The sequence below is a fragment of the Gnatocerus cornutus genome, chromosome 9 (assembly GCF_029298725.1).
Source record: "Gnatocerus cornutus isolate USDA-ARS CGAHR chromosome 9, icGnaCorn1.1, whole genome shotgun sequence".
Classification (NCBI taxonomy): Eukaryota; Metazoa; Arthropoda; class Insecta; order Coleoptera; family Tenebrionidae; genus Gnatocerus; species Gnatocerus cornutus.
The window spans coordinates 13,866,246-13,888,196 of record NC_142241.1 but is presented as its reverse complement, the minus strand read 5'-3'; the positions used below and the strand labels follow the sequence as shown (position 1 = coordinate 13,888,196).

The 21,951-nt window shown below is 39.0% G+C and overlaps 8 protein-coding genes across 8 annotated transcripts; 4 read left to right on the top strand and 4 right to left on the bottom strand.

Moving 5' to 3' along the window:
* Positions 1 to 16: 16 nt before the first annotated feature.
* Positions 17 to 21,883, top strand: LOC148169015 (phospholipase A1 member A-like). The gene is made up of 6 exons (XM_088046411.1): positions 17 to 102; positions 20,216 to 20,472; positions 20,510 to 20,621; positions 20,668 to 20,867; positions 20,912 to 21,343; positions 21,393 to 21,883. The coding sequence occupies exons 2-6, from the start codon at positions 20,436 to 20,438 to the stop codon at positions 21,800 to 21,802; spliced, it is 1,191 nt and encodes a 396-aa protein (XP_087902537.1). The 5' UTR covers positions 17 to 102; positions 20,216 to 20,435; the 3' UTR covers positions 21,803 to 21,883.
* LOC148169022 (uncharacterized) lies at positions 3,326 to 4,395 on the top strand. Its single transcript, XM_088045418.1, has one exon. The coding sequence runs from the start codon at positions 3,553 to 3,555 to the stop codon at positions 4,339 to 4,341; it is 789 nt and encodes a 262-aa protein (XP_087901544.1). The 5' UTR covers positions 3,326 to 3,552; the 3' UTR covers positions 4,342 to 4,395.
* On the top strand, positions 6,704 to 7,799 carry LOC148169021 (uncharacterized). Its single transcript, XM_088045812.1, has one exon. It carries the CDS (start codon positions 6,820 to 6,822, stop codon positions 7,711 to 7,713), a length of 894 nt encoding a protein of 297 aa, XP_087901938.1. The 5' UTR covers positions 6,704 to 6,819; the 3' UTR covers positions 7,714 to 7,799.
* On the bottom strand, positions 7,751 to 8,672 carry LOC148169020 (uncharacterized). The gene is made up of 4 exons (XM_088046276.1): positions 8,494 to 8,672; positions 8,077 to 8,437; positions 7,868 to 8,029; positions 7,751 to 7,795 (listed from the first exon to the last, which is right to left on the bottom strand). Exons 1-4 carry the CDS (start codon positions 8,670 to 8,672, stop codon positions 7,751 to 7,753), a joined length of 747 nt encoding a protein of 248 aa, XP_087902402.1.
* Positions 9,097 to 11,390, bottom strand: Acsf2 (Acyl-CoA synthetase family member 2). Its single transcript, XM_088046303.1, has 7 exons — positions 11,063 to 11,390; positions 10,713 to 11,016; positions 10,084 to 10,664; positions 9,872 to 10,037; positions 9,576 to 9,832; positions 9,391 to 9,532; positions 9,097 to 9,346 (listed from the first exon to the last, which is right to left on the bottom strand). Exons 1-7 carry the CDS (start codon positions 11,098 to 11,100, stop codon positions 9,122 to 9,124), a joined length of 1,713 nt encoding a protein of 570 aa, XP_087902429.1. The 5' UTR covers positions 11,101 to 11,390; the 3' UTR covers positions 9,097 to 9,121.
* Positions 12,831 to 14,239, bottom strand: LOC148169018 (phospholipase A1 VesT1.02-like). The gene is made up of 5 exons (XM_088045874.1): positions 14,120 to 14,239; positions 13,773 to 14,075; positions 13,307 to 13,729; positions 13,089 to 13,257; positions 12,831 to 13,041 (listed from the first exon to the last, which is right to left on the bottom strand). The coding sequence occupies exons 1-5, from the start codon at positions 14,160 to 14,162 to the stop codon at positions 12,891 to 12,893; spliced, it is 1,089 nt and encodes a 362-aa protein (XP_087902000.1). The 5' UTR covers positions 14,163 to 14,239; the 3' UTR covers positions 12,831 to 12,890.
* Positions 14,452 to 16,939, bottom strand: LOC148169017 (uncharacterized). The gene is made up of 6 exons (XM_088046275.1): positions 16,897 to 16,939; positions 16,744 to 16,777; positions 16,616 to 16,701; positions 16,564 to 16,566; positions 16,140 to 16,501; positions 14,452 to 16,102 (listed from the first exon to the last, which is right to left on the bottom strand). The coding sequence occupies exons 1-6, from the start codon at positions 16,937 to 16,939 to the stop codon at positions 14,519 to 14,521; spliced, it is 2,112 nt and encodes a 703-aa protein (XP_087902401.1). The 3' UTR covers positions 14,452 to 14,518.
* Positions 17,207 to 18,479, top strand: LOC148169016 (lipase member H-A-like). The gene is made up of 4 exons (XM_088046274.1): positions 17,207 to 17,240; positions 17,291 to 17,572; positions 17,620 to 18,027; positions 18,074 to 18,479. The coding sequence occupies exons 1-4, from the start codon at positions 17,207 to 17,209 to the stop codon at positions 18,238 to 18,240; spliced, it is 891 nt and encodes a 296-aa protein (XP_087902400.1). The 3' UTR covers positions 18,241 to 18,479.
* Positions 21,884 to 21,951: the final 68 nt, after the last annotated feature.

The window sequence follows — 21,951 nt, the reverse complement described above, 5'->3', positions numbered from 1 at the left end:
GAATTGAAGAATCAATATTTATGTTGTAATATGAAATTCTGGGAGGTGGACAGTGAAAAATATGCAGAGAAGCACTTAAAAGTGAATTTTTTAGCTGGAGAGGTAAGAAAGCAGAAACTTGTTAATTTAGCGATGATTCGAACGATAAAGCGAAAATAATTAGGTTTAAATTAATAAATTTTGACGTCATTTACCAGCCACCTGTGATCGGCCGAATAACGCACGAGACTTTTTGGGGTGGGCCGCCAGAGGGCACAAAAATCTTTAAATTTTGTTTCTTCTTTTTGTTCTAAATATGTTTTACATGTTGTTATTATTATTTAAATGACCAAAACCCCGAAGTTTATTATTAATTAGTTCTTGGATTAAATTGGACTTCCTCTTGGTAAAGGTATTTAATTGGATTTACCACTACATCGGGCCGAATAAAAGCGATTGAACTAGATCAGATTATCTCAAATTAAATTTGACGAACTTGGAGCTATACAGCGTGTTCCAAAACTTGCTCTTGATTTTCGTGGTAAATTTTGTCTTTTGAATGCCCTGCTTTTAGCATTTTGAAAATCTAAAAAAAAATGTAAATTCTGTTACTTTTAATGCTACAGTAACGAAATTTGCCATGGTTCTGGTACAAAGTTCTAGAGCAAAGGAGACACTTTAGAAATTTATATTTAAAGATCCACCCCTTTCTCATAACAAAATGAAGAATCAAATCGAAATCGGATTAAAACCAAAAAAAGGATTCGTGCGATTGGCTGGCATTCTCTTTATCAAAGAAGTTTTTATAATAAAAAACGCACCCGAGCAACCAATTCGAACGTATCTTATCATTCATTGGCTGGATGTCCAACACTGTTGTTTACTGGATCGATTTCTTAGCTAATTAAATTATGCACAAAAAAGTGTCATTCATTAAAAATTTCTAAAATTTGAGTCTTCCGCTTTATGATTTTGAAATTTGGTAGACTTAATACACGGCTCGAAAATAGTAACTTCTCCAAATTTCGTAGCTGTAGCTCTAAAATTAAAATTACGAGTTTGTCGGAACTTTTTTGCCTCTTCAAAATGAAAATTTCTAAAATATGTGCCTTTTGCTCCAAAATTTTGCAGTTCGGTAGAGTTAATATACGTCTTAAAAATTGTAACTTCTCCAAATTTCGAAGCTGTAGCTCTTAAATTATCAAAATTACGAATTTTTCTGGAGGATGTTGGAAATTTTAGCGGACTTTAAAATGCACATTTCTAAAATTCGAGTTTTTTGCTCTAGAAATATGCAATTTAGTAGAGTTAATAAACGACTCAAAAATAGTAACTTCCCCAAATTTCGTAGCTGTAGCTCTAAAATTGTTAAAATTACAAATTTTACTGGAGGATGTCGCAAATTTTTGCTTGGACTTGAAGACGAACATTTCTAAAATTCGAGTTTTTTGCTCTACATGTATGCAATTTGATAGAATTAATATACGACTCAAAAATAATAACTTCCAAATTTCGTACCTGTAGCTCTAAAATTACCAAAATTACGAATTTTACTAGAGGATGTAGGAAATTTTAGCTTGAACTTCACAATGAACATTTCTAAAATTTGAGTTTTTTCTCTAGAATTTTGTAATTCGGTAGTCAATCCACGACTCAAAAATAGTAAATAGTAACTGAAATCTCCTTGTTTCCAGTGTAAACGGGTCTGTGAGAAATTGCAAAAACTTGCAGTATTTATTGCAAACTTTATATTGCACTATGATTGATCAACTTGCAACTTGAGTGCTATTATTAAGTGCCTGAACATAATCCAATGCAAAAATCATCTCAGATTTCAATGGAGAATGTCGAGAAAGTGCGAAGCGTTCTGGGACACCTGTAGTCGCAGCCGCATTATTCTAGACGTAACTTTTTTGACGTGCTCATGACTGTCGTCGAATAGTTATTTACGTATAGATGGCCGAAAGAGATTGTTTCATCAAAGGGTGTAATCTATCTTTCGAACTGAGGTGCGTACAACGTTTTGTGCACAACGCGATTTTTTAAAAGTGCGAATTTGAAGGCGTTATGCATAAAATTATTTAAGTACATATTAATAAATAGTCTGCAGTAGTACCAACATCTTAATGTAATGCAAGGCTTACCACTCATTTTCCTTCTGTTCTCTTATCAAAAAATCTGCTTTTCTCGCGTGATCTTCCTTATAAAGTCGTTAAAAAATCCAGATTGCTATCTATAAAAAGTGAAAACCGTAGAAAAACTTCATTGTGACGAGCATTACACTTCAGATTTTGCAGTCAAATTGTAAATCCAGCGCTGTTTTTTGTAAAATCCGCTTTTGGCCGTTTTTTGTACAAAAATGAGAGCACCTTAATGAGTAGTTCAGTAATACCAATCTAGATGTGTCCTAGCCCACTAATTTTTTATTTATTCATATCTGATTTATTTAATGATGATTAGGTATTCTAACGGTGGTTTGTTAAATCTGAGACATTTAAACCGCCCGACAGAAAATCGTCATTTTTGAAGCCCAATTTCCACCAGCTTTCCAATTCCCGCTCAAACTGATCCAATTGTCACCGAGTCCATTAACAAATCTAATAAGAATAAAAGTCTGACAGAACGAATCCTTGTGTGGCTTTTTCTTCGCGATTAAAATTGAGAGCGACAACTGAATGAAATTCATCGCCGTTAGCAAATCGTAGTTTTTTTGCCTTATTTAAATCAAAGTCGAAACCGCAGTCTTCTGACCTGGTTAAATGGAGGTGCGGTTTGCGACGGAATTAGGTGACATACAAATATATCTTTTTTCGTTAATAGTTATTATTTTAATTTCCACCGAGGAATAATGATTTTTAATTGGAATAGATAAATGTCGCGCTCTAATTCAAACGACCGGGATGGAACGGTCGATGCTGATTCAAAATTAAAAAATCATTTTCGAAGTAATGAAATTAATCAAGTAATTAGTTGGGGGATATAGAATGAGCTACTTTTGCTCGCTAACCTAGAAAGAGTTTCATTTCCGGTTGCTCTAATTTCGGTTTTTTTTACCACACGTCTTTGTGACGGTGATGGTTTCGTTTTTCGATGTCTTCAGGAGTGCTGGCGTTGGTTTTTGTGGGAAAAACTAGCGAAATGTTGAATGTGGAGCATTTATGGCGAGAGACAGTTTTAGAAATATGGAACAATTATTTGCCATACTTTCATGCCAGAGTTTTTTCTGCATTCTTGAGATGGTGCCTGCACTTGAAGAAGTAAGTGTCGAAGCTTCACGGTTCTTCTGCTCCCATTAAATCCGAAGATTCCGATCTAAACTTCTTTCCGTTTAACCTGAGGAAACCTGTTATTGGAAAATTAATCTCTTAAGACAGCAGCGTGTTTGGTCTCTATGTACATATCATATATGGTCACCGTAGAAAGGCGTAATCTGATAAACAATTTTTTCTAATGCAAGAAACGCGTTTCGTGAGGAAAAACACTGGATGATACACTTTTTTTCATCTCTTGACCACTATATAAACTAAATCTCCAATCCGAAGAGATCATAGTTTCAAACCAACAAAGGGCACAATGTTCACTAGGAACGTAGTGCTCGTTCTTCTTATCAGTGCGTCGCTCGCCGAAGACGCGTCAAAAAGTGATCGGGGTGACTTCCGCAAATCGTTATCTAGAGACTGCGACAAGACGTACTCTGCGACATGTCTCAAATTGGATATAGTTTCCTGGGTGGACAAACTCAACGAAGATGACAATTACAGTGTGTTGCCTGGTGTTTCTGTGGTGCATGAAACCTCCGGTGCGAGGGCCAACACCGCCGACATCGTCGCTGAATTAGCTCGGGACTTCCCCAATGATCCCGAAGCGCGTCTCGACGCTTTCCTCCTCAAGAAAGTTTCCGGATACCTCAACTCGCACTCAGTGCGGCTTAATCTCTGGAATAACAATGAAGCTGGACAGGCTAGAGGAGGCGGAGGAGGAGGAGGTGGTGGCGGCGGCGGCGGCAAGAAAGGCGGCGGTATGGAATTGATCCTTGCAGCTGGTGCCATGATGAAGGGTACTTTGATGGCTTTGGCTTTCGGTGGGTTGGCTGCCATCGCTGGTAAGGCGTTGATGACGGGGTTGATTTCCCTTTTGTTGTCTGCCATCATCGGATTGAAGAGTTTGACCCATCATGGGCACAAGTCTACCACGTATGAGGTCATTTCCAAACCAGTCTACACACATGCGAATACTCATTCGGTGTCTCATGAAGAACATGGAGGAGGAGGAGGCGGACACTATGGACATTCTTCCTATGGAAGAAGTTTTGACATGCCGCTACCTCTGGGGCTTCAGGAAGACTATAAGCCCCCACAATAAGCAGTACAAACACTCTTTTCCTGTTGTTATTTATTGTCTAATTTATTTTTCCATCTGTTTTCTCCAATAAAGTATTTATTGAAACATTCTTTGTCTTTGTTAAACGGAACTCTTACTTCCGAAGAAAATGGAACGTGACGAAGAGAGAAAAAACTCAGAATCATCTTTTTAGAGATGGCAGCTTCTTTTGTTGCCGTGAAAGTATGAAATTAATAATTAATTACATTTTCTTCATGATTGTTTATGATCATCAAAATCGTGTCAAATCAAAGAATTTCTCGAAAAACAAAGTTTTGTCCATCTAAGTAGGTACCTTTCCTTCTTTTTTTTTTTTAATTAAAAAGACCTTTCTAGAGTTCATTTATTTTATTCTCCTAGTAAATAAAAGTATTTTGTTTATTATTTCCCATCTCTGCCCTACATTTCTGTGCCACCGATGTGAAAGCAAAGTGGAAAATTGGTAGAAAAACGGAATTAGATTCGGATTAAGCATTAAGAGAAATGACCGTTGCAGATGCTCCGAAAGCTCGCATCTGTTCTCTCACCTTTTTACTGCCTCAATAAATTTCCGTTTCAATATTCACGCGCCATTAATATTTAGATTAAGCTATCAATATAAACATTGAATTTCCCTACAGATGCATGCGTCATTTTTGCAGAAACTCTAATAATAAATGTCATTGATCAAATCTAGAAGCCATAGCTTTTTTTTTCTAGGTTGGTAGCACTGTTACGTGTTTTTTTTGACGTTTGAAAACTTCTGTCATTGTCACATGACCAGGTGTACCAACACGAGTCTGAATATCAAAGGCTGCTTAGACTCGGTTCATAAATCATATATGTGTAATAAAGCGCGTAAGATCAATCATTATGGTACTAGCCGTGAAAATACCCGACGAGGCGTAACCGAAAACAACGTGTACCTACCATAATCACGGGTTTATGGTCCGAATTACAATGCGAATGTTGTAAATCGCGAAGAGCTCAGTAGCTCGTGAAATTCTGCAGTTAAAAGGACATAAAATGCATTCTAAAGACCGATTTACGAAGCTAAATGAGGACTCTAATTGAAATTAAATATTGAATGCCACGTTAAAGTGACATGTGATTGTTTTCCGCTAATTAAATGTAAACAAACATGAAATTAGGTGCGAAATCTATAAAATAGTTGTGACTTTTAGGTCTGGTTTACAGGTGCTAAATTAAATCGCTAAATTAGATTAAATATTTAATACTGTGTTAAAGTGGCGTGACTGATTTCCACCAATCAGATGTCAGAAATCATTAAAATAACGGGATGGAATTAATCCCAAATAAATTATAGTGTAAACTGGCCCTTAATTTTCTTGTTACTAGTTTCGTTAAGATAGAGAAATGCTAAAGTTTTCCGAATTTGGTGTTGTCACAGCTATTTCCGCATTTGTTTGGAATGCGGTAATAGGTCATTTCTACATCAGATGCGTTAATAGCTTTGTTACCACAATATAGACTTTTTTTACTTGTATTTATAGGCAAATTAGGAAAAATAGCATAAAATTCGTTTTATAAAACTTAAAATCACTCCTCCTTTCCAATACGAGTTTTACAAAAGTCGTTTTTTGATATTCGCTCCCTAATAAAGTTGAGCGGACTCTAAAATGAGTCTTTTTTCGACTCAGTCCTTAAAATGAGTCCAACAAAATTTTCTTCGCATTTTCGGTATTTTTTTCAGGATTCATCATTTTATGCAAAAAAAACCGTTTTTTTGTGTTTTGGGAGATTTAACTAAAAAATTTTGGTTGTAACACGTAGCTAAAAATTTTTGCGGACTCGTCTGTTATTCCAACGATTAGTCTGCAAGTCTGTAAAACTGTATTTTACGTACTTGTTACAAAAACACCTGATAGCTATTAAGCATACAATTATGATAATTATGCATCGATGTCGTACGAATTCCATACAACATTTTTTCTACAATTCCAGTAAAATGCAAAACTGAACCCTAAACGCTTCAATTATTTTAAAATTAATACTTTATTTGACGGAATTTACTCTGATTTAATCGCGAAATCACAATCTTATGTTTTTTTTACGCACTTGAGTCATTTTCAAGTTTTTGTGTTTAATTTTATTCAAATTAGGTGCAGATTTAAGTCGCGACTTGCAGCAATTTTGTATTCTTTATGCATTTTCATTGAAGTGTAAATAAAACCTTCATATTTTCTTTTGTAAATTAATTAAGTGTGGTGAGGCACTTGTTGCACTCTAACCGTAGAAGATGGACTACAAATCGCCATAATTTGCTAAAAGTGCATCATTATGCCGCACTTACAAATCTACAAAGTGTGAATACATTACAGTTAGTGGAGAATTAATAAAAAAATTAGAGCGGTGATAGTACAGCAGCAATGCACTTCTTGTTCAGTGAGATTATCGAATTATATCCCCGTCACCTGTGCTCACAATACTTCTTGCTCCACTAACTCCATTCATCGATAGATGGTCACTAAATTAAAAACAGGAGGTAATGTTTTTTCTCACTCTAGATGTTCCAGCTATATAAACCACTATTATTTTCGATTTCAACATCAGTCTATCAGTAGCTGCACCACCAACATGTTGCGTTTTCCGGTGCTTTACTTCCTAGTTTGCCTCGTACCCTTCGTCCTCTCGCACGACAATGCGATTCCTCAAAGTGATAAAAGTGAACCGAAGAAACCGCTCTCGCGGGATTGCTCTTCCTCCTACACCCCCACGTGCCTAAAACTCGACATCGTCTCCTGGGTGGATAAACTCAACGAACAGGAAGACTACAACGTGCTTCCGGGTGTTTCTCTAGTTCGTGAAAACGCCACTAATGTTCGACCCAACACCGCGGACATGGTCGCCGAACTAGCGAGGGACTTCCCAAACGACCCAGACGCGCGTCTCGACGCCTTCCTCATGAAGAAAGTCACGGGATATTTAAACACGCACTCGATCAAGTTGAATTTGTTTGACACCACAGCTGAGACGGCGCGAAAAGGAGGTGGTGGAGGCGGCGGCGGAGGAGGAAAAGGAGGCGGCGGCATGGGCGCTCTCCTGGCGGCTGGTGCCATGATGAAAGGAACTCTGTTTGCTCTGGCGTTGGGCGGTTTAGCCGCGATGGCCGGAAAGGCGTTGATGACGGCGATGATGTCGCTCATGTTGTCTGCAGTGATTGGAATCAAATCGTTGGCTGGGGGCGGCGGAAAATCCACCACCTATGAAGTGATTGCCAAGCCCATTTACACCCATTCTAACACGCATTCGGTGTCCCATGAAGAACACGGAGGAGGACATTATGGGCATTCGTCGTACGGAAGGAGCTTCGACGTGCCTCTACCACTGCAGCCAGGCTTCAAACCCCAGTAAAACACGCCAGCAAGGACTGTATTATTTATTTATTTATTTATAATTTATTTGTTGTTTGTTGGAATAAATAAATAGTTAGAATCTGAGCGAGTTTTTATTAAAAAACGAATAAATATAATAAATAAAAATAAAAATTAAATTGGAATTATTTGACTTCGGAGTCATCCGAAGTCATGGATCTTCGGTACGGTCCATTTCCCCAGCCTCCTACGCTATTGGTACCGAAGTTGGTACCATAAGTCGTCGGGACGCCGTACGTCGGTCCACCACCGTACGTCGGTGGGATGCTGAAGGTTCCTCCTCCATTGTTGAAGAACTGTAATATCCCCATAAAAATAACGAAATCAAGTTTGTTTTTCTTACCCCTCTGCTGTTGAAATTGAAGAAGAACTGGATAAAAAGAAGCGCGGAAATCACTAGCGCCACTTTCCCAATCAAAAGCGCTTTGGTGGCCAAGAATAAAACACCCCCGAATAACAGAGGAACCATCGTCATCATTTTCGCCCCGATCCCCAAAATCAGCGGATTCATCATCTTCTTCATTTTCCCGCGTCCTTCTTCAAACGCGCGCGCTACACTTGTTGAGTTCAGTGGGACTTCAACCTTCAAGGTCCTGTCGGAGATGAAACGAAGAGACTCGGAGATTAACATGTCCAGGAGCTTGGAGGTGTTGTTGGTGGGTAGATCCAAGTTCAGGCTTTTGGGGGCCCGGAATCCGCCGTTCCTATAAAAGGAGAATTACAGCGTTGGAAAAAATTGTGTGCGCAACTTATAACGCACGCTTTTAGAGCGACGCCCGGCGCCAATAAGAGATCTTCATTCTGCGCTCTCTGTAGTGTTTTCAGCGACTTCACCGATGCACACTGTATAAACTCGTTGATGTCGTTCCCAAGAGCGCATTTCTCAGGAACCACGTTGAGCACCAATGTTAAAAACAGAAGACACGTGAGAAGATGCATCGTGGAAAACAACGAACTGGTGAGGAAATTCGAACAGTAACAATTTATACCAAAAAGGAGTCGGAGTGCTTTAAGTAAATATGTTTGGACAACGGAGCAAGACGCAGTTTTTGTGTTAAACAATTGTTAACATTGGCCCATCCTTGGTGACATGACCTAAAGAAGTGAGGATATGTAGGCCGGAAACAGGGTCTTTCTTTTCCGGCAACAAACAATATTAAATATGTGTGTAGGGAAATTGGGCGGGTTTTAATTGAGCGTGAAGTCGGCTTGGAAAAACAAATTTTGTTTGTATTGTTGCCGGTGACCTAGTACTAAGTGAGTACTTTTGGTTTCGGCAGCGAAAGAAAAATTGGCCTATTTCAGTTTCCTGTGCCCAAAACCTAGTACCGGTACTGAATTTTCTTAGAAAATAAAAACACTCTTTCATAAAATGAGGTATATTTGTATCATTTGGACCCAAGTACAATTTCTTTCAAAATAAACTTCTGGATTTTCCCAGACGCGGTCTTCGGGTACTCATCCATAATATGTATCCTCGCCGGTACCTTAAAATGTGACAATTTTCCCTTACAAAAGCTCACAACATCCTCCATGGTCAAAGTAGTACCAGGTTTAAGTCTCAGGCACGCGCAGACTTCTTCCCCAAGTCTTTCATGAGGAAGTCCAATGACCTAAAACACAGTGGTACCACTTTGGCTACTACAAAAATGAGTACCTGAGTATCCAAAACGTTCGGATGCGCATTCAAGAAATCCTCCACTTCCTTTGGGAATATATTCTCGCCGCCTCTTATAATCATATCTTTTATCCTTCCGACGACTCTTCCGTACCCATCTTCTCCCAGAATGAACTGGTCTCTGGAACCAAGAGTAGTGAAAGAAGTACCACTGGCGAACATACCCTGTTTTTAGCCATCCGTCTCTTCCTATCATTTCTTTGGTTTTTTCTTCGTCCTCCCAGTACCCCAACATGTTGCAGTATCCACGGATGCACAGTTCTCCAGCGGTACCGTATGGTACGACTTTATTTTCCGCGTCTATAATTTTGACCTCGAGATGTTCTCCAATGTGACCAACTGTCTCAAGGGATTTATCCCGGCTTTCGTCCCATAAATTGTGGAAAACCACGGCGGTGGTTTCGCTGAGACCATAAACAGACTAAAAACAGTGTCAAATAATGTCTTAATGTATCCATACTTTGACTTTCTTCAATTTGAGGAGGTTTAACATCTTCTGGAATAAGTGAGGGGAGCATAGTGCGCCTCCAGAGACTGCAATTTCTGGTGATATGGTTTCTTGGCGCTCTTCCTGGCGTTGGACGAGGTCCACGTACATGGTAGGTGTACCATGGATGACCGTGCATCTAAACATCAAAGTTAGAAGGTGGTAGTATCGTCGACCTTACTGACTTTTCTTCTTTTAGAGCGTCCAGAGACTTATCTGGATTGTACCCGGCTGATGGTAGTACCAGAGTACTTCCATGGTTCAAAGCAGCCATGATGGAGATCGTCAAACCGTAAGCATGGAAGAATGGTACTTGCAGACAGATCGTGTGGTGCTTCCGACACAATTCGTTACGTTTGCCCACGTAGTACCCATTGTTGACTAGACTAAAATGCGAAGTAAGAGCCGCTTTCGGTTTTCCGGTAGTACCGGAAGTAAACTGTAGATTAACAGGATCGTCTGGACTAATGCAGCTCTGGTACTTCTTGATTTGTTTAATACTATCTTCAGTTGCGAGGTCTCGAACTTCATCGAAGTGATAAGTACCTTTTTTGGTTCCCCCAATCATAACGATGCTTTCAAGAGATGGTACTTTGGTACTTTTGATTTTTCCAGGATCACTCTGTGCCAATTCAGGTGCGATTTGTACCAAACTCTCATAGTAGTCTTGTGATTTGAACTTATCCGCGCACACTATTGCTTTCATCCTCACTTTGTTGATGCAGTACTCCATTTCCGGGGGTTGGTACGCCGGGTTCAAACCCACCTAGAATTCAACGCGACAGGTACTTTCATTAATTGGAATTATATTTACCATGATCAATCCGAGACGCGCACACGCCATTTTTGTAATGTACCACTCTGCCAAATTTGGTGCCCATAGCCCTAAACGATCGTACTTCTGCAACCCTATAGCCCTTAACCCTGCAGCTAACTTATCAGCTTCCACGAGCGCTTCGTGAAATGTTAAAGTTTTATTTTGTTCTCTCGAAATTATTGCTTGTCTGTCTCCGAATTTCGCATCGGTTTCTTCTAATAGCGTTCCAATGGTGATGTGACGTAATGGTTCTTCTCCAAGGTTATGTTTATAGCTCAGTTTTGTAGAAAAGGACCTCGTGCTAAAATATGGGGTGTTTATTTATTGATAAATTGATGCAAACTCACAGTGATTTTATAGCAAGTTTTGTTCGGATGATCCACATGTTGTACGACGCTGTACTTATGATAAACTACGATAAAATTGATAATTACATGGTTATTGTCATCTTGCTGACAATGGGAATGTTAGTCTTTGTAAATAATGATAATGGTAATAATTTTTAGTGTTAGGTAATGCGGCGAACATCATAAAATCTTTATTGGTGATGCTAGGTTAGGAAAAAAATTCTAAATTTTTGGTATAAAAATAGTCTGGCTAAAAATTCTCCTTTGAGATAAATAAAATTGACGGCACTATTTGTACTTTGATAGACGACAATTAATTATATTATGGATAAGAGATAAAGTTGGTCATAAAAGTATCGTTTTTATGACCACAGCAGATTATCACTTGTTATCACTCCTCCCCGTTTTTGGCAGAAAATAGAGTATGATGGTATGCAACCAGCAATGACTCTGGCGATCGTTGAAAAATGAAAACTATTTTGATAAAAATTCGTATTTTTGTTAGTTTTTAAGTTATCTTAATGAAATTTGGAGATGTTACTACTTCTAAAGCGTTCATTAATTGTGCCAACGGGCAGATTTTAAGAACAAGAAATACAGATTTTAGAAAATTTTATTTTAGGACGACCTAAAACTTTTCTACTTTTTTCAATTAAAATTCGTATCTTTGTCATTTTTTAAGTTATGAAAATGACAATTAAGGAAGTTACTACTTCTGAAGTATTCATTAACTGTGCCAAAGGGCAGAATTTTAAAACAAGAAATACAGATTTTATGAAATTTTATTGTAGGACGACTTAAAAATTTAACTTTTTTCGATTAAAATTCTAATCTTTGTTAGTTTTTTAAGTTATGACAATGAAATTTGGAAAAGGTACTACTTCTAACGTGTTTACTAACTGTGTCAAAGGGCAGAATTTTAAAACAAGAAATACAGATTTTTGAATATTTAATTTTTGGACGACCTAAAAATTTTCAACTTTTTTCGATTAAAATTCGTATCTTCGTTAGTTTTTAGGTTGTGACAATGAAATTAAGGAAAGTTGCTGTTTCTAAAGTTTTCATTGACTGTGTCAAAGGCCAGAATTTTAGAATAAGAAATACCGATTTTAGAAAATTTTATTTTAGGACAAACCAAATCTTGGCAACTTTTTTAATTAAAAGTCGTATTTTTGTAAGTTTTTAAGTAATGACGATGAAATTTAGGGATGTTACTATTTTTGAAGTGTTTATTAGCTGCGCCAAAGGGCAGAATTTTTAAACAAGAAATAGAGATTTTAGAAAATTTGACTTTAGGACAAATCAAATATTGGCAACTAATTTTGATTAAAATTCGTATCTTTATTAGTTTTTAAGTTATGACTGTGAAATTTGGGAAAGTTAGTATTCTTAAAGTGTTCATTAACTGTGGCATAGGGCAGATTTTTAGAACAACAAATACAGATTTTAGAAAATTTTATTTTAAGTCAAACCAAAAATATTCAACTTTTTTTGATTAAAATTCGTATTTTTGTTAGTTTTTAAGTTATGACAATGAAATTTGAGGAAGTTACTATTTTTTAACGGTCCATTAACTGTATCAAAGGACAGAATTTTACAACAAGGAGTAGAAATTTTAAAAAATTCTACTTTATTATTTATTACCTCAAAGTCTGAATGACTCGAATTATTGAGATTCTACTGTACCGTTCGTATTAAAAAATATAAAAATTGCGGAGACCAATGAGAAATAACATTTATTTATAAATAATATAATAATAATAATAGTATATTATAATATGTTGGTATCTATTCAAATTTGTACTCCAGTAACACTCATTTCGGGGAGCTATGAATTTTGGGTCGTTCCTCCATTAGCCTCAGTGGTCGGTGGTGGAATTTCCGGTGCCTTCAAGCAACACCTCTTATCCCCAATACCCCCCGAAACAAGGGGGCAAAAAGGTGGATACTTATCATGTACACAATACGACCCACTTGCCCTAAAAACTCCCATAAATTATCATTTTCATTAAAATTTCAAACTCACGTTAGCGGCGTGAAGTGTCCCATTGGAATCGGAATCCCAATTCTGTGTCCCGGTCGTGGTCCCGTGGGACACCTCCTCGAACACGGCTCAGCCTTTTTGACAAAATCATATTGTAAACTCTCCGCCCAGTAGCAAACAGCCCAGACGTGACTACAGAGCTGTTCGTCAACTAAAAAAAAAAAAATTTGTTGCGAAAATCGTACCTCGTTTGCACATACTTCCGGAATTTTCGCAATACGGCATTATTCTTCCTCCATTGACGCAGAAGTCCACATGTCCGGTCTTTCCAGCCTCTCCGTAATGCCCAGCGTTGGTATGCACCACGTGCACGGCGGCAGCATCTCCACTTGTTAACCTCGTCGATGCGGAAATAAGAGGTCTTGCGGGATCTAAGCCGACGATTCTGTGCATTCGGAAAAGAACGGATCTGGAGATGAGCGCACAGACGTGGGCGCCCAAAGAATGACCCACACATGTCATTTTGTCAGTTGGTAGCCCCACGGAACGAAGAGCCATGAGGAGTTCTCCGGTGCACCGAGCTACAGCTTTGAGGTTGTGGACAGCGGCGCGGTAACATGGGGGTTGGGCCAGTTTACCCCAGTCCAGGATCCAGACGTTGTAGGACCCATTGGCGATGTAAGCTGCACAAATTACTGACCTGGTGATGGTGAAGGGTACACTTACCATCACGCAAGACAGCCATGGGGAGAGTACCATCACCCCCCGCGTACCCATGGACCAAAATAACGTCTTCTTTGGACTGGTCCCAGATGCTCTGTATCAACCAGTCACTCTGCATATAATCAACTGTCTGGTTCTCATCTCCACTGTACAAAACCATCTGGATGTCCGGGTCCGGACACTTCTGCCGATAATCCGTGGGCCGGAAGGAACAATCCCGCAGAGTTAAATTCGAAATTGAGGTATTATGGAGGTAGAGGGCATCTTTGATGGGTTGATTCTGGAAAGAAATATCCCCCCAACAAACTACACCACTTTGAGACAGGCGAAATGGTACCAACAGTACTTACAATAAGAACAGAAGAGTACGATGATACAGATCCGTCGTGTCATGTTGCTTTGTCGCGAAGAATTTAACACTTGAGTGTCATCGTTAAAAATCCCGCTAGAAATAAGTATTGATGCGTTCGCAATAACTAATAATGCAGTACTTCAGTGATTGGAAACCACAAAATGACAAAAATCGAAGAGTGGCAACGCGAAAGTGACGCTCCGGAAACGTGAAATGGTGATGGTGGTACCACATGAGGGCAAGGGTTAATGTAGTGGACATCAAAACCGCTTTCTTTGAGTACCTGATTAAAATTTTAGAAGTTTATTGGTAAAATGGTACTGTTAGATGAAGAAAGTGTCGTGCATTATCAAGTAGTAGGCGGAGGCGCGTGTCCTACTTATCAAGACACTCACAACTAATTCAGAAATATAATTTTGGTACTTCTTTTTCTGTCGATTAACACCTCGACAATAAAACTGCAGAGCGCCATCGAGAGTCCTAGAAGTAACCCAGTGAACCGCGCATGCAAATCTCCGACTGTTAACGGATTGGTACTTCTTGTTTCGTCGGACTCTTCAGGGTGCAGGAACCCTTCAAGAGTCGCATTAAAAATGGTACCTTTCGCCCACAACTCAATGAATCCTCCTTCCTCCAATCTCCTCAAATTCTTATTTAAAATAGGGAGCAGTGGCGAATTATGGACAACTTTAAACGTCTGAAAATTCGGAATAACACTTTCTCTTAGCAAGTGGTACATCTGCTGGCCATTCCTCCGACACTTCGAGGACCGAGAAATAAACAAAGCAATGTCGTGTTCGATCAAAAACGCCGGCATTTCTTCGACATCCACTCGGTATATACTATGATCCATCAAAGCTTCATTGGTAGTCAAAAGGAGTAAAGACTCCGAGTACCATTCGTATTCAGTACCTTCGTACTTTTTGTACACTTCATCAATGTCTTTAGGAATTGCGTACACCGGTAAACCTGAAGACAACAACTCGTCTATTGTGTTGATTTCCGGGTAGTACGACCGAAGAGCCATAAAACTCGTGATTTTGCTTTGAGTGAAAGTGTTGACTACAAAAGCTGTAAGGATCCAGGTGACGACCAAGATGCGCTCCCACATTTTAGAAGGAAGAGGATGAATGGTGTTGGTGATGAGGATTCGCACCGTGTTGAACACCACATTCTGGAAGGAGTTGTCTTCGGACAACTTCTTGAAGGTGCTCCAAACTGTTACGACAACTAAACACAACAATGTGAAGATTTGTAAGACGAACTTACCCAAAGAGACCACCGCGATAAGCAGTAACGCTGTGATTCTATAAGTCGTGGTCATGGCGATTCCCAGAGGAATTTCGGGACTCTTTGGAACCAGACCGCGAAGATCGTTCTGGGTGTGGGGGTACAAATTGTCCATAACTTCGTCGTTGATAGAAAAATGCTCGGATTTTACTAACAGCGAAATGTTTCTTCGGTTTAAGATGTACGCTTTTAAAGCTTCTGCATCGGGGAGGAACGTGGACTCAAGCCACGGATTAAACAACACGTTGTCTAAAGTCACCACTTCTAGATTCCCATTCAGATGACTTATGATGGTGTTCAAAACTAAGAAGTCTTTTCCTTGGTACCCAGAAGGCGTTTCTTTGATTTTGGTGCGGTCGCGATAAGTCAGAAGACACTTAACCGTGGAGCCGTAGAGGTTTTGGTTTTTTTCACCAAAGAGCTCTTTTGTTACTTTCTGAGTTTTCTCAGAATATGGATTGTGGGTGAAAATAACAATTTCGGCGTCTTCTTCGTAAGCGAGAATGATGTTAGTACTCTGGATGTGACTGTGCGAATTTAGAATATACTCCACCACGAAAGGAAGTGGCTTCTTGGTGAGAATCAACAGAATCCGAGCTCGCGTGATTTCAATTTTTTCAAACACTTCACCAGAATGCGAGAAGTCTTCTGCTGGATCCAGCACAGCAAACTTAAATTGACTGGGATTCAACTGAGAGAAATTAGAAGAATAAGAAAGTTTCTCTTACCTCCACGTCAACGGATTCATGTCCGAAACTAAGAATATTCACGCTGTTGTTGACGCTGAGTTGCTTAATAGCAAAATCTGAGTACTCAGGATCCACTTGGTTAAGTTCGAAGAAAAGAAAACCGTTTTTTTCGTGGCGGTTTTCCCAGGCCACTCGGGTAATGAAGTTTTTCATTGCGGAGGACAATGGGGATGGTGCAGGGACCAGAAGATTGGAGGCTGAAAAGTGGAAGAGGCACAAGAGAATGGTCAAAAGTCGCATGGCAAGAAAGGAGTGACTATGTCGATAAAATAACACTTCTTTGATTGGATTGCAATGGGTAGATTTGGGGTAATATGACAATAATTCTTGCATTTTGATTACTGGAAACGGAAATGATTGATTTCAATTGATTTAAGCATGCTATGGAATCGTCCAGTGTTGCCAACTAGTAAACTATAGCATAGCCGACCAACTGAATTATTTCATAAACGTACTAATTGATTCTGCGTTCCTGCAAAGAATGTCAATGATGTGACCGCACTGTAAGGTTGCGGTCATTATCAGGCCGACAACCTGCCAACTAAAAGCGTACAATTATTGCATAGTTCGAAAATCTGCCCACTTGAAATATTCGAGCCCACTTAATCCACGCTGACCTAAAATTTCTACTTATCTGTTATTATTCAAATGAATTTTCCATTTTTCTTTTTCCATGTAAACATTGACACGCAACGCGACGTGACAATAATTTAAAAATTCGCGATTTGTCAATCACCAAACAATACTCCGGTGCGGCCCCAGATCAAATCTATTATCATCCTCATTATCATGATTTCGCAATAACGCCGCCCTGAAAATTATGAAATATAATGCGGGCCAATGATCGCATATTAAATCTATTTAAATGAATCCACATTAAAATGCAGGCTCGACATTGCTGCTACTATTTGAATAAAAACTTTCTTTTATTTGCGCGAAGACAATCGGCACGAACTGACGAAAAAATTATGGTTACTTTTAATGAAACGGGTTTTGCCGTTATCAGCTTCCTAGTTATGGTCGGTGCTTGAGAGTTCGAGACCAAGATGGTCAAAACAGTGTGGTGGTTTTGTATACTAGGTAAGTTGGTACAACTGTGAGTGTCAGTTTTTTTTGAGTGTTTTTTTAAGAGTGCAGTGTAGTGAATTGTCTTCAATTCTTGGTGGGGGAGTGCCCTGTCGTTTTTGAAGAACCCTGCAGGTCCGATGCTATTGGATTTATTTTAAGTAGTCGAATCAGAAATGTTACAAGGTACTACCAATTGAATCCGTTCAAGCTTCGATTACCTGAAGGCTTCGAAAGGACAGTACCCATAAAAATTTTAGTCCATGGCTATGGAGGTCTGAGTATAGACACGGGGATCAAAAAAATACAAAGAGCGTACCAAGAAGTCGGTTACAACGTGATTTTAGGTACGAAACGTTCCGCACTATTTCACGGTACTACTCTTGAATTTCAGTGGATTGGGGCCCCTTGTCCGAAGTCCCTTGCTACACCACTGCCTTTTTAAACACTTGGCACGTCGGCCAATGCATTGCTATTCTAGCAGTGAGCCTAATCCCACTAGGCATCCACCCAAATTCCCTCCATTTAGTCGGTTTTAGCCTAGGAGCCCACATCGCGGGTTTCACCGGTACCAACCTCAAAAAACACCTCAATTTAGTACCGGGAAGAATCACCGGACTTGACCCCGCGCTCCCTTTCTTCGCAACACTTAACAACGAGTGGAAGTTGGACTCTTCCGACGCCAGATTCGTGGACGTGGTACATACCAGCGCTGGTACTTTTGGTAAAATTGAGGCTTTAGGACACGTGGACTTTTACATGAACGGGGGAGTTGTACAACCGGCTTGCTACGATGCGCCGAGTAAGTTTGTACATCAGCGAAACAAAAATTTGAAGGGGAGTTGTAGGACCTCCTATATGTAGTCACGTGATGTCAGGGTACTACTTCGCGGAGTCCGTCAAAAAAGGGAAGAAATTCGTTGGGGTCCAATGCGACAATCTCGCGAATTACTTCCTGGGGTTGTGTTCTGAAGAAGCCAAAGCGGTCATGGGCGAACACGTGGATTGGAGGTAAATTTTGACACAACGTCAACGGTACCACTTTTTAGTTTCATTTTAGGACACGGGGGAGTTTCTACGTGGAAACTTCAAACTCCACGCCGTTCGCTCTGGGATTGTATTATAACTATGTTTGAGTTTTTGTTGATTAAACGGAAAAACGAGATGTGTTTCATTTTCTTTGGGTTTCTTCAAGCAGTGTTATCGATTTTCCATCTGCTTAGTGGAGCAGTTCATAATCTAGATCTATGACATCATTTGTAGGTAATGAGATTAGTTTCATAATTGAGTTTATTCCGCGTAAATGTGTAGAGCAATAAAATGTATGAATAATAAATTTCCGAGTAATTCTATGCACGTGCACCTTTAAGAAATAGTTCAATATTATTATGATACAATTGATAAAAGTGGCGCCCAAGCGGAAAAGAATTTTTCCAAATTTAATTCGGTCGATATCTCGGTTATTTAGAGAACAATCTTCAAGTATTGGTGCTCATTTTACGCAAAATTTCACGCAGATTCTAAAACTGGCCGACACTTAATATACACGTACGTTAAAAAATAACAGAATTAGAAGCGTTTAAAGTTTAGGATAGTAAATTTTAATAGGCAGAACCAGTGTGACCGCTTAAAAAAAGGTGATTTTTTAAATTTTTTTTAAAGAAAACTACTACATGAACTGTTTTCAAACTTGGAGGATATATTTTAATATAAATAATGAAGAAAAATTGAAATTTTTAGATGAAAATATTTAATTCTAGCCGAGTTATTAAATATCTCCCAAGCCACTATAAAAAAAGGCTCTTCACTGCTGTCTTGGTTGCGGCCTTCACCGTGGTTGTAATAAAATAAAATAAAAAGATTATTAAACTAAAAGATATTTTCGTTAGATGATTCTCGATGGTAGAGAAATTTTGAAATTTGACAGAATGGCGGAGTTTTGAAAAAAAATGTCGAATTTTGCTCGAAAATTTGATGTTTTTTGGCTCTCCAAAATTACATTTTTTATTCAATCAAAAAACTGGAGGGTCATCGTACAGAAAAACATACAAAATAAAACAAAAAAAAAATTGTCTTTGAGTTACAACTGCAGTAAATTTGAAAAATTGTAGTTTCGAGAAAAACACGTTTAAAGATAATTTTGTTTTAGTTAATAGCTGTGATAGTTTATTATACTAATAGCGGTAACTCAAAAACTATTTAAAATATTTATTTGAAATTTTTGTATGTTATTTTTAAAAGTGTAGATTATGCAAAAAAAAAATTAATTGATTTTTTTTCAAAATTTCACTGGTCGTGCCTATTCAGTTCCGAAACTAAAACAGAACGAAAGATGCGGTTTTCATCATCGTTTTCCTCGCCTATTTACCGATAAAAATCATAAGAAATAAAAATAAAAATAAAAACAAAATTAGTTTTAATGATTATAATGACGCTGAATTAATAAATTTGGTGCTACAGTTGCAGCAAAATTATTTGTTACAGTCATTTGATGTCATCAAGTGTAAAGCAGCCTTTACGTATTTCTAACTCAATTTTTATTATCGTCACTTTCGACAAATTTGATTGGCTGTCACACCATGTTACTACTTCAAATTTAACAACTTCAATTGTCAAAACGACCGTAATGCTTAAACTACACTCAAATTTACTAATTATCGAAAAAAGGGCCTCCAAAACAATTCGGTAACTTTTTTTTGGTAATTTTGATATACAGTTCCTCTGGCGAACGCACATCTGCTAAACACGCAAAGTAATTACAAATTTTTCCCAATTTTTCCAGGTCATCAGTTTGTTTGTTTCCTGATCTCCTTACGAAACAACCTGCCGGTAAAAAGGAACGATCAGGAAATTCACTCAAACTGAAAATAAACATTATTAATTACAACGAGTTATTTACGCAAGAAGCATGCAATTTGCGCCTACAAATTTTCCATTCTTATCTCATTCAGCAATCACCTCTCGAAATTCTCTCAGTTGTACATTTTCAGTTTCGCCAAGCAACCCGCCGCATCTTTAACAATTTTCCCAACAAAACAATCTAATCAGCCTTCTAAAGGAAGATAACAGTTCAAAACAGTTCTCTGCGACGAATAGCAATTAATTGACCTGAACGAGCCGTGCGTGTATAATTATCACAGTGTAGTTCGTCGTTTCGTCCAAACTTTCTTTAATTCGTCGGTCAAGAATGCGCCCAAACAGTTAACGAAAATGAAGCGGTTCTTTGTCTATTTCGCTTGTGTTGAATGTAAGTAGGAAAAAACAGATTTTCCCAACTCGAGTAGTTGTGGTTTCAGCGGTGGTTATTAATGTTCCTGAAGATGTTCGGGCGAAACAGGGGACGTTGTCGCCGACAGACACCCTCGTGGTTGGAAGTTGTACAGTTGTGATCAATCGGTAAGAAACTGAAGTTGAAGTTCACTTCTTATAAACGGAGTTGTAGATTGTGTCCAGATCCGGACGTCACTTTTTATTTGTATTCAAAGAAGCACACTGAAGTTCCCGAAGGAGTGAGGATTGGGGCGAACAAAGGGGTGTCCAATTTAACGCAGACGGCGTTCAATCCGGCCCTGCCCACAAAGATTATCATTCATGGGTACAATTCCGACATGTACTTAAACGTCTTGGTGGAGATCAAAAAACGTAAGTTGATACAACCTAGTTTTTTTGTTTTTACCGCTTTTCAGAGTATTTTGAGAAAACCCAAGACCTGAACATCTTCTTCGTGGATTGGGCGTCGCTAGCTGCCGGTCCTTGCTACCCGGCGGCTGTGTGGAACACAAGACATGTTGGTCAATGCACCTCCCAGCTCGTCGAAAGAATCAGGGAGTTAGGAAACGAAGATATTCATTTGATCGGGTTTAGTTTAGGTGGTCAACTCACTAATTTCGTCGCGAATGCTCTTCATCCCTACAAAGTCCCCAGGATAACAGGTCTAGATCCCGCAGGACCGGGTTTCTTGACAGCTTCCAAAGAGAACAAGCTTGATAAAGACGACGCGAAGTTCGTCGACGTCCTCCACACCAACGCCTTCATTCAAGGGACAGTTGAGGAGAGCGGCCACGTGGATTTCTACCTCAATGGCGGTGTGATCCAGCCAGGATGCTGGGCAGAGAATCGTAACACAATACACTAATCTTGGGAGTTTTTATTTCTCGATTTTTCTAGGTTTCTTCGCCTGTAACCACCACCGCGCGCCTTTGTATTTCGCGGAGTCTATCACCACTGATAGGGGGTTCTGGGGGTGGCCGTGTCCCTCCTACAGTGAATATTTGTTTGGGCGGTGTCCTCCAAAAGAGCCCCAAATTGTCATGGGGGAAAACACGAACAAGACGTCGACAGGGGTGCATTTGGTTATTACAGATTCAGTGTCGCCTTTTGCCGTGGGGAAGTTTACAGGACCGGCTATAGAAATTTTAGTGAAGTCTGAACGCAACAGGATAAACATCCTGGAGAAGTTTAAGAAGGAAGTGGAAGGTTTTATTGATGAGGACGATGTTGTTGAGAGTTTGTACAAGAGGACGCTAAATCGGACAAGTTTGAAAATTGAGACTGAGACTGACCTGGACTGGATATGACCCAACTCTGAGTTAGGTGTTATTTTTGTAATTGACTGTATTTTTATAGTATTTAAAACAGAGATCGATATTTTAAGAGTATTAGTAGAGTTATTGGTTAAACCTTCACATTGTATTGAGTAATTATGGTCACATAACTGTTGGATGCG

Bases quoted from the DNA above. Each gene is read 5' to 3' on its own strand.
- LOC148169022 (XM_088045418.1), top strand. From the start codon at position 3,553: ATGTTCACTAGGAACGTAGTGCTCGTTCTTCTTATCAGTGCGTCGCTC.
- LOC148169021 (XM_088045812.1), top strand. From the start codon at position 6,820: ATGGTCACTAAATTAAAAACAGGAGGTAATGTTTTTTCTCACTCTAGA.
- LOC148169020 (XM_088046276.1), bottom strand. From the start codon at position 8,672: ATGCATCTTCTCACGTGTCTTCTGTTTTTAACATTGGTGCTCAACGTG. The intron at 8,030-8,076 runs GTAAGAAAAACA...GGGATATTACAG, and splicing joins TCAATTTCAACAGCAGAGGG to TTCTTCAACAATGGAGGAGG. The intron at 7,796-7,867 runs GTCAAATAATTC...AAACTCGCTCAG, and splicing joins TGACTTCGGATGACTCCGAA to ATTCTAACTATTTATTTATT.
- Acsf2 (XM_088046303.1), bottom strand. From the start codon at position 11,100: ATGTGGATCATCCGAACAAAACTTGCTATAAAATCACT. The intron at 10,038-10,083 runs GTCAGTAAGGTC...TTTGATGTTTAG, and splicing joins GACGCTCTAAAAGAAGAAAA to ATGCACGGTCATCCATGGTA. The intron at 9,833-9,871 runs GTATGGATACAT...CACTGTTTTTAG, and splicing joins TCAAATTGAAGAAAGTCAAA to TCTGTTTATGGTCTCAGCGA.
- LOC148169018 (XM_088045874.1), bottom strand. From the start codon at position 14,162: ATGACACGACGGATCTGTATCATCGTACTCTTCTGTTCTTATT. The intron at 14,076-14,119 runs GTAAGTACTGTT...AAAGTGGTGTAG, and splicing joins CGTACTCTTCTGTTCTTATT to TTTGTTGGGGGGATATTTCT. The intron at 13,258-13,306 runs GTATGTGCAAAC...TTTTTTTTTTAG, and splicing joins GTATTGCGAAAATTCCGGAA to TTGACGAACAGCTCTGTAGT.
- LOC148169017 (XM_088046275.1), bottom strand. From the start codon at position 16,939: ATGATAATAGATTTGATCTGGGGCCGCACCGGAGTATTGTTTG. The intron at 16,778-16,896 runs GTGATTGACAAA...TAGAAATTTTAG, and splicing joins CCGCACCGGAGTATTGTTTG to GTCAGCGTGGATTAAGTGGG. The intron at 16,103-16,139 runs GTAAGAGAAACT...AATTTCTCTCAG, and splicing joins ATGAATCCGTTGACGTGGAG to TTGAATCCCAGTCAATTTAA.
- LOC148169016 (XM_088046274.1), top strand. From the start codon at position 17,207: ATGGTCAAAACAGTGTGGTGGTTTTGTATACTAG. The intron at 17,241-17,290 runs GTAAGTTGGTAC...TGTTTTTTTAAG, and splicing joins GTGGTGGTTTTGTATACTAG to AGTGCAGTGTAGTGAATTGT. The intron at 18,028-18,073 runs GTAAGTTTGTAC...GGGGAGTTGTAG, and splicing joins GGCTTGCTACGATGCGCCGA to GACCTCCTATATGTAGTCAC.
- LOC148169015 (XM_088046411.1), top strand. From the start codon at position 20,436: ATGAAGCGGTTCTTTGTCTATTTCGCTTGTGTTGAAT. The intron at 20,622-20,667 runs GTAAGAAACTGA...ACGGAGTTGTAG, and splicing joins TGTACAGTTGTGATCAATCG to ATTGTGTCCAGATCCGGACG. The intron at 20,868-20,911 runs GTAAGTTGATAC...ACCGCTTTTCAG, and splicing joins CTTGGTGGAGATCAAAAAAC to AGTATTTTGAGAAAACCCAA.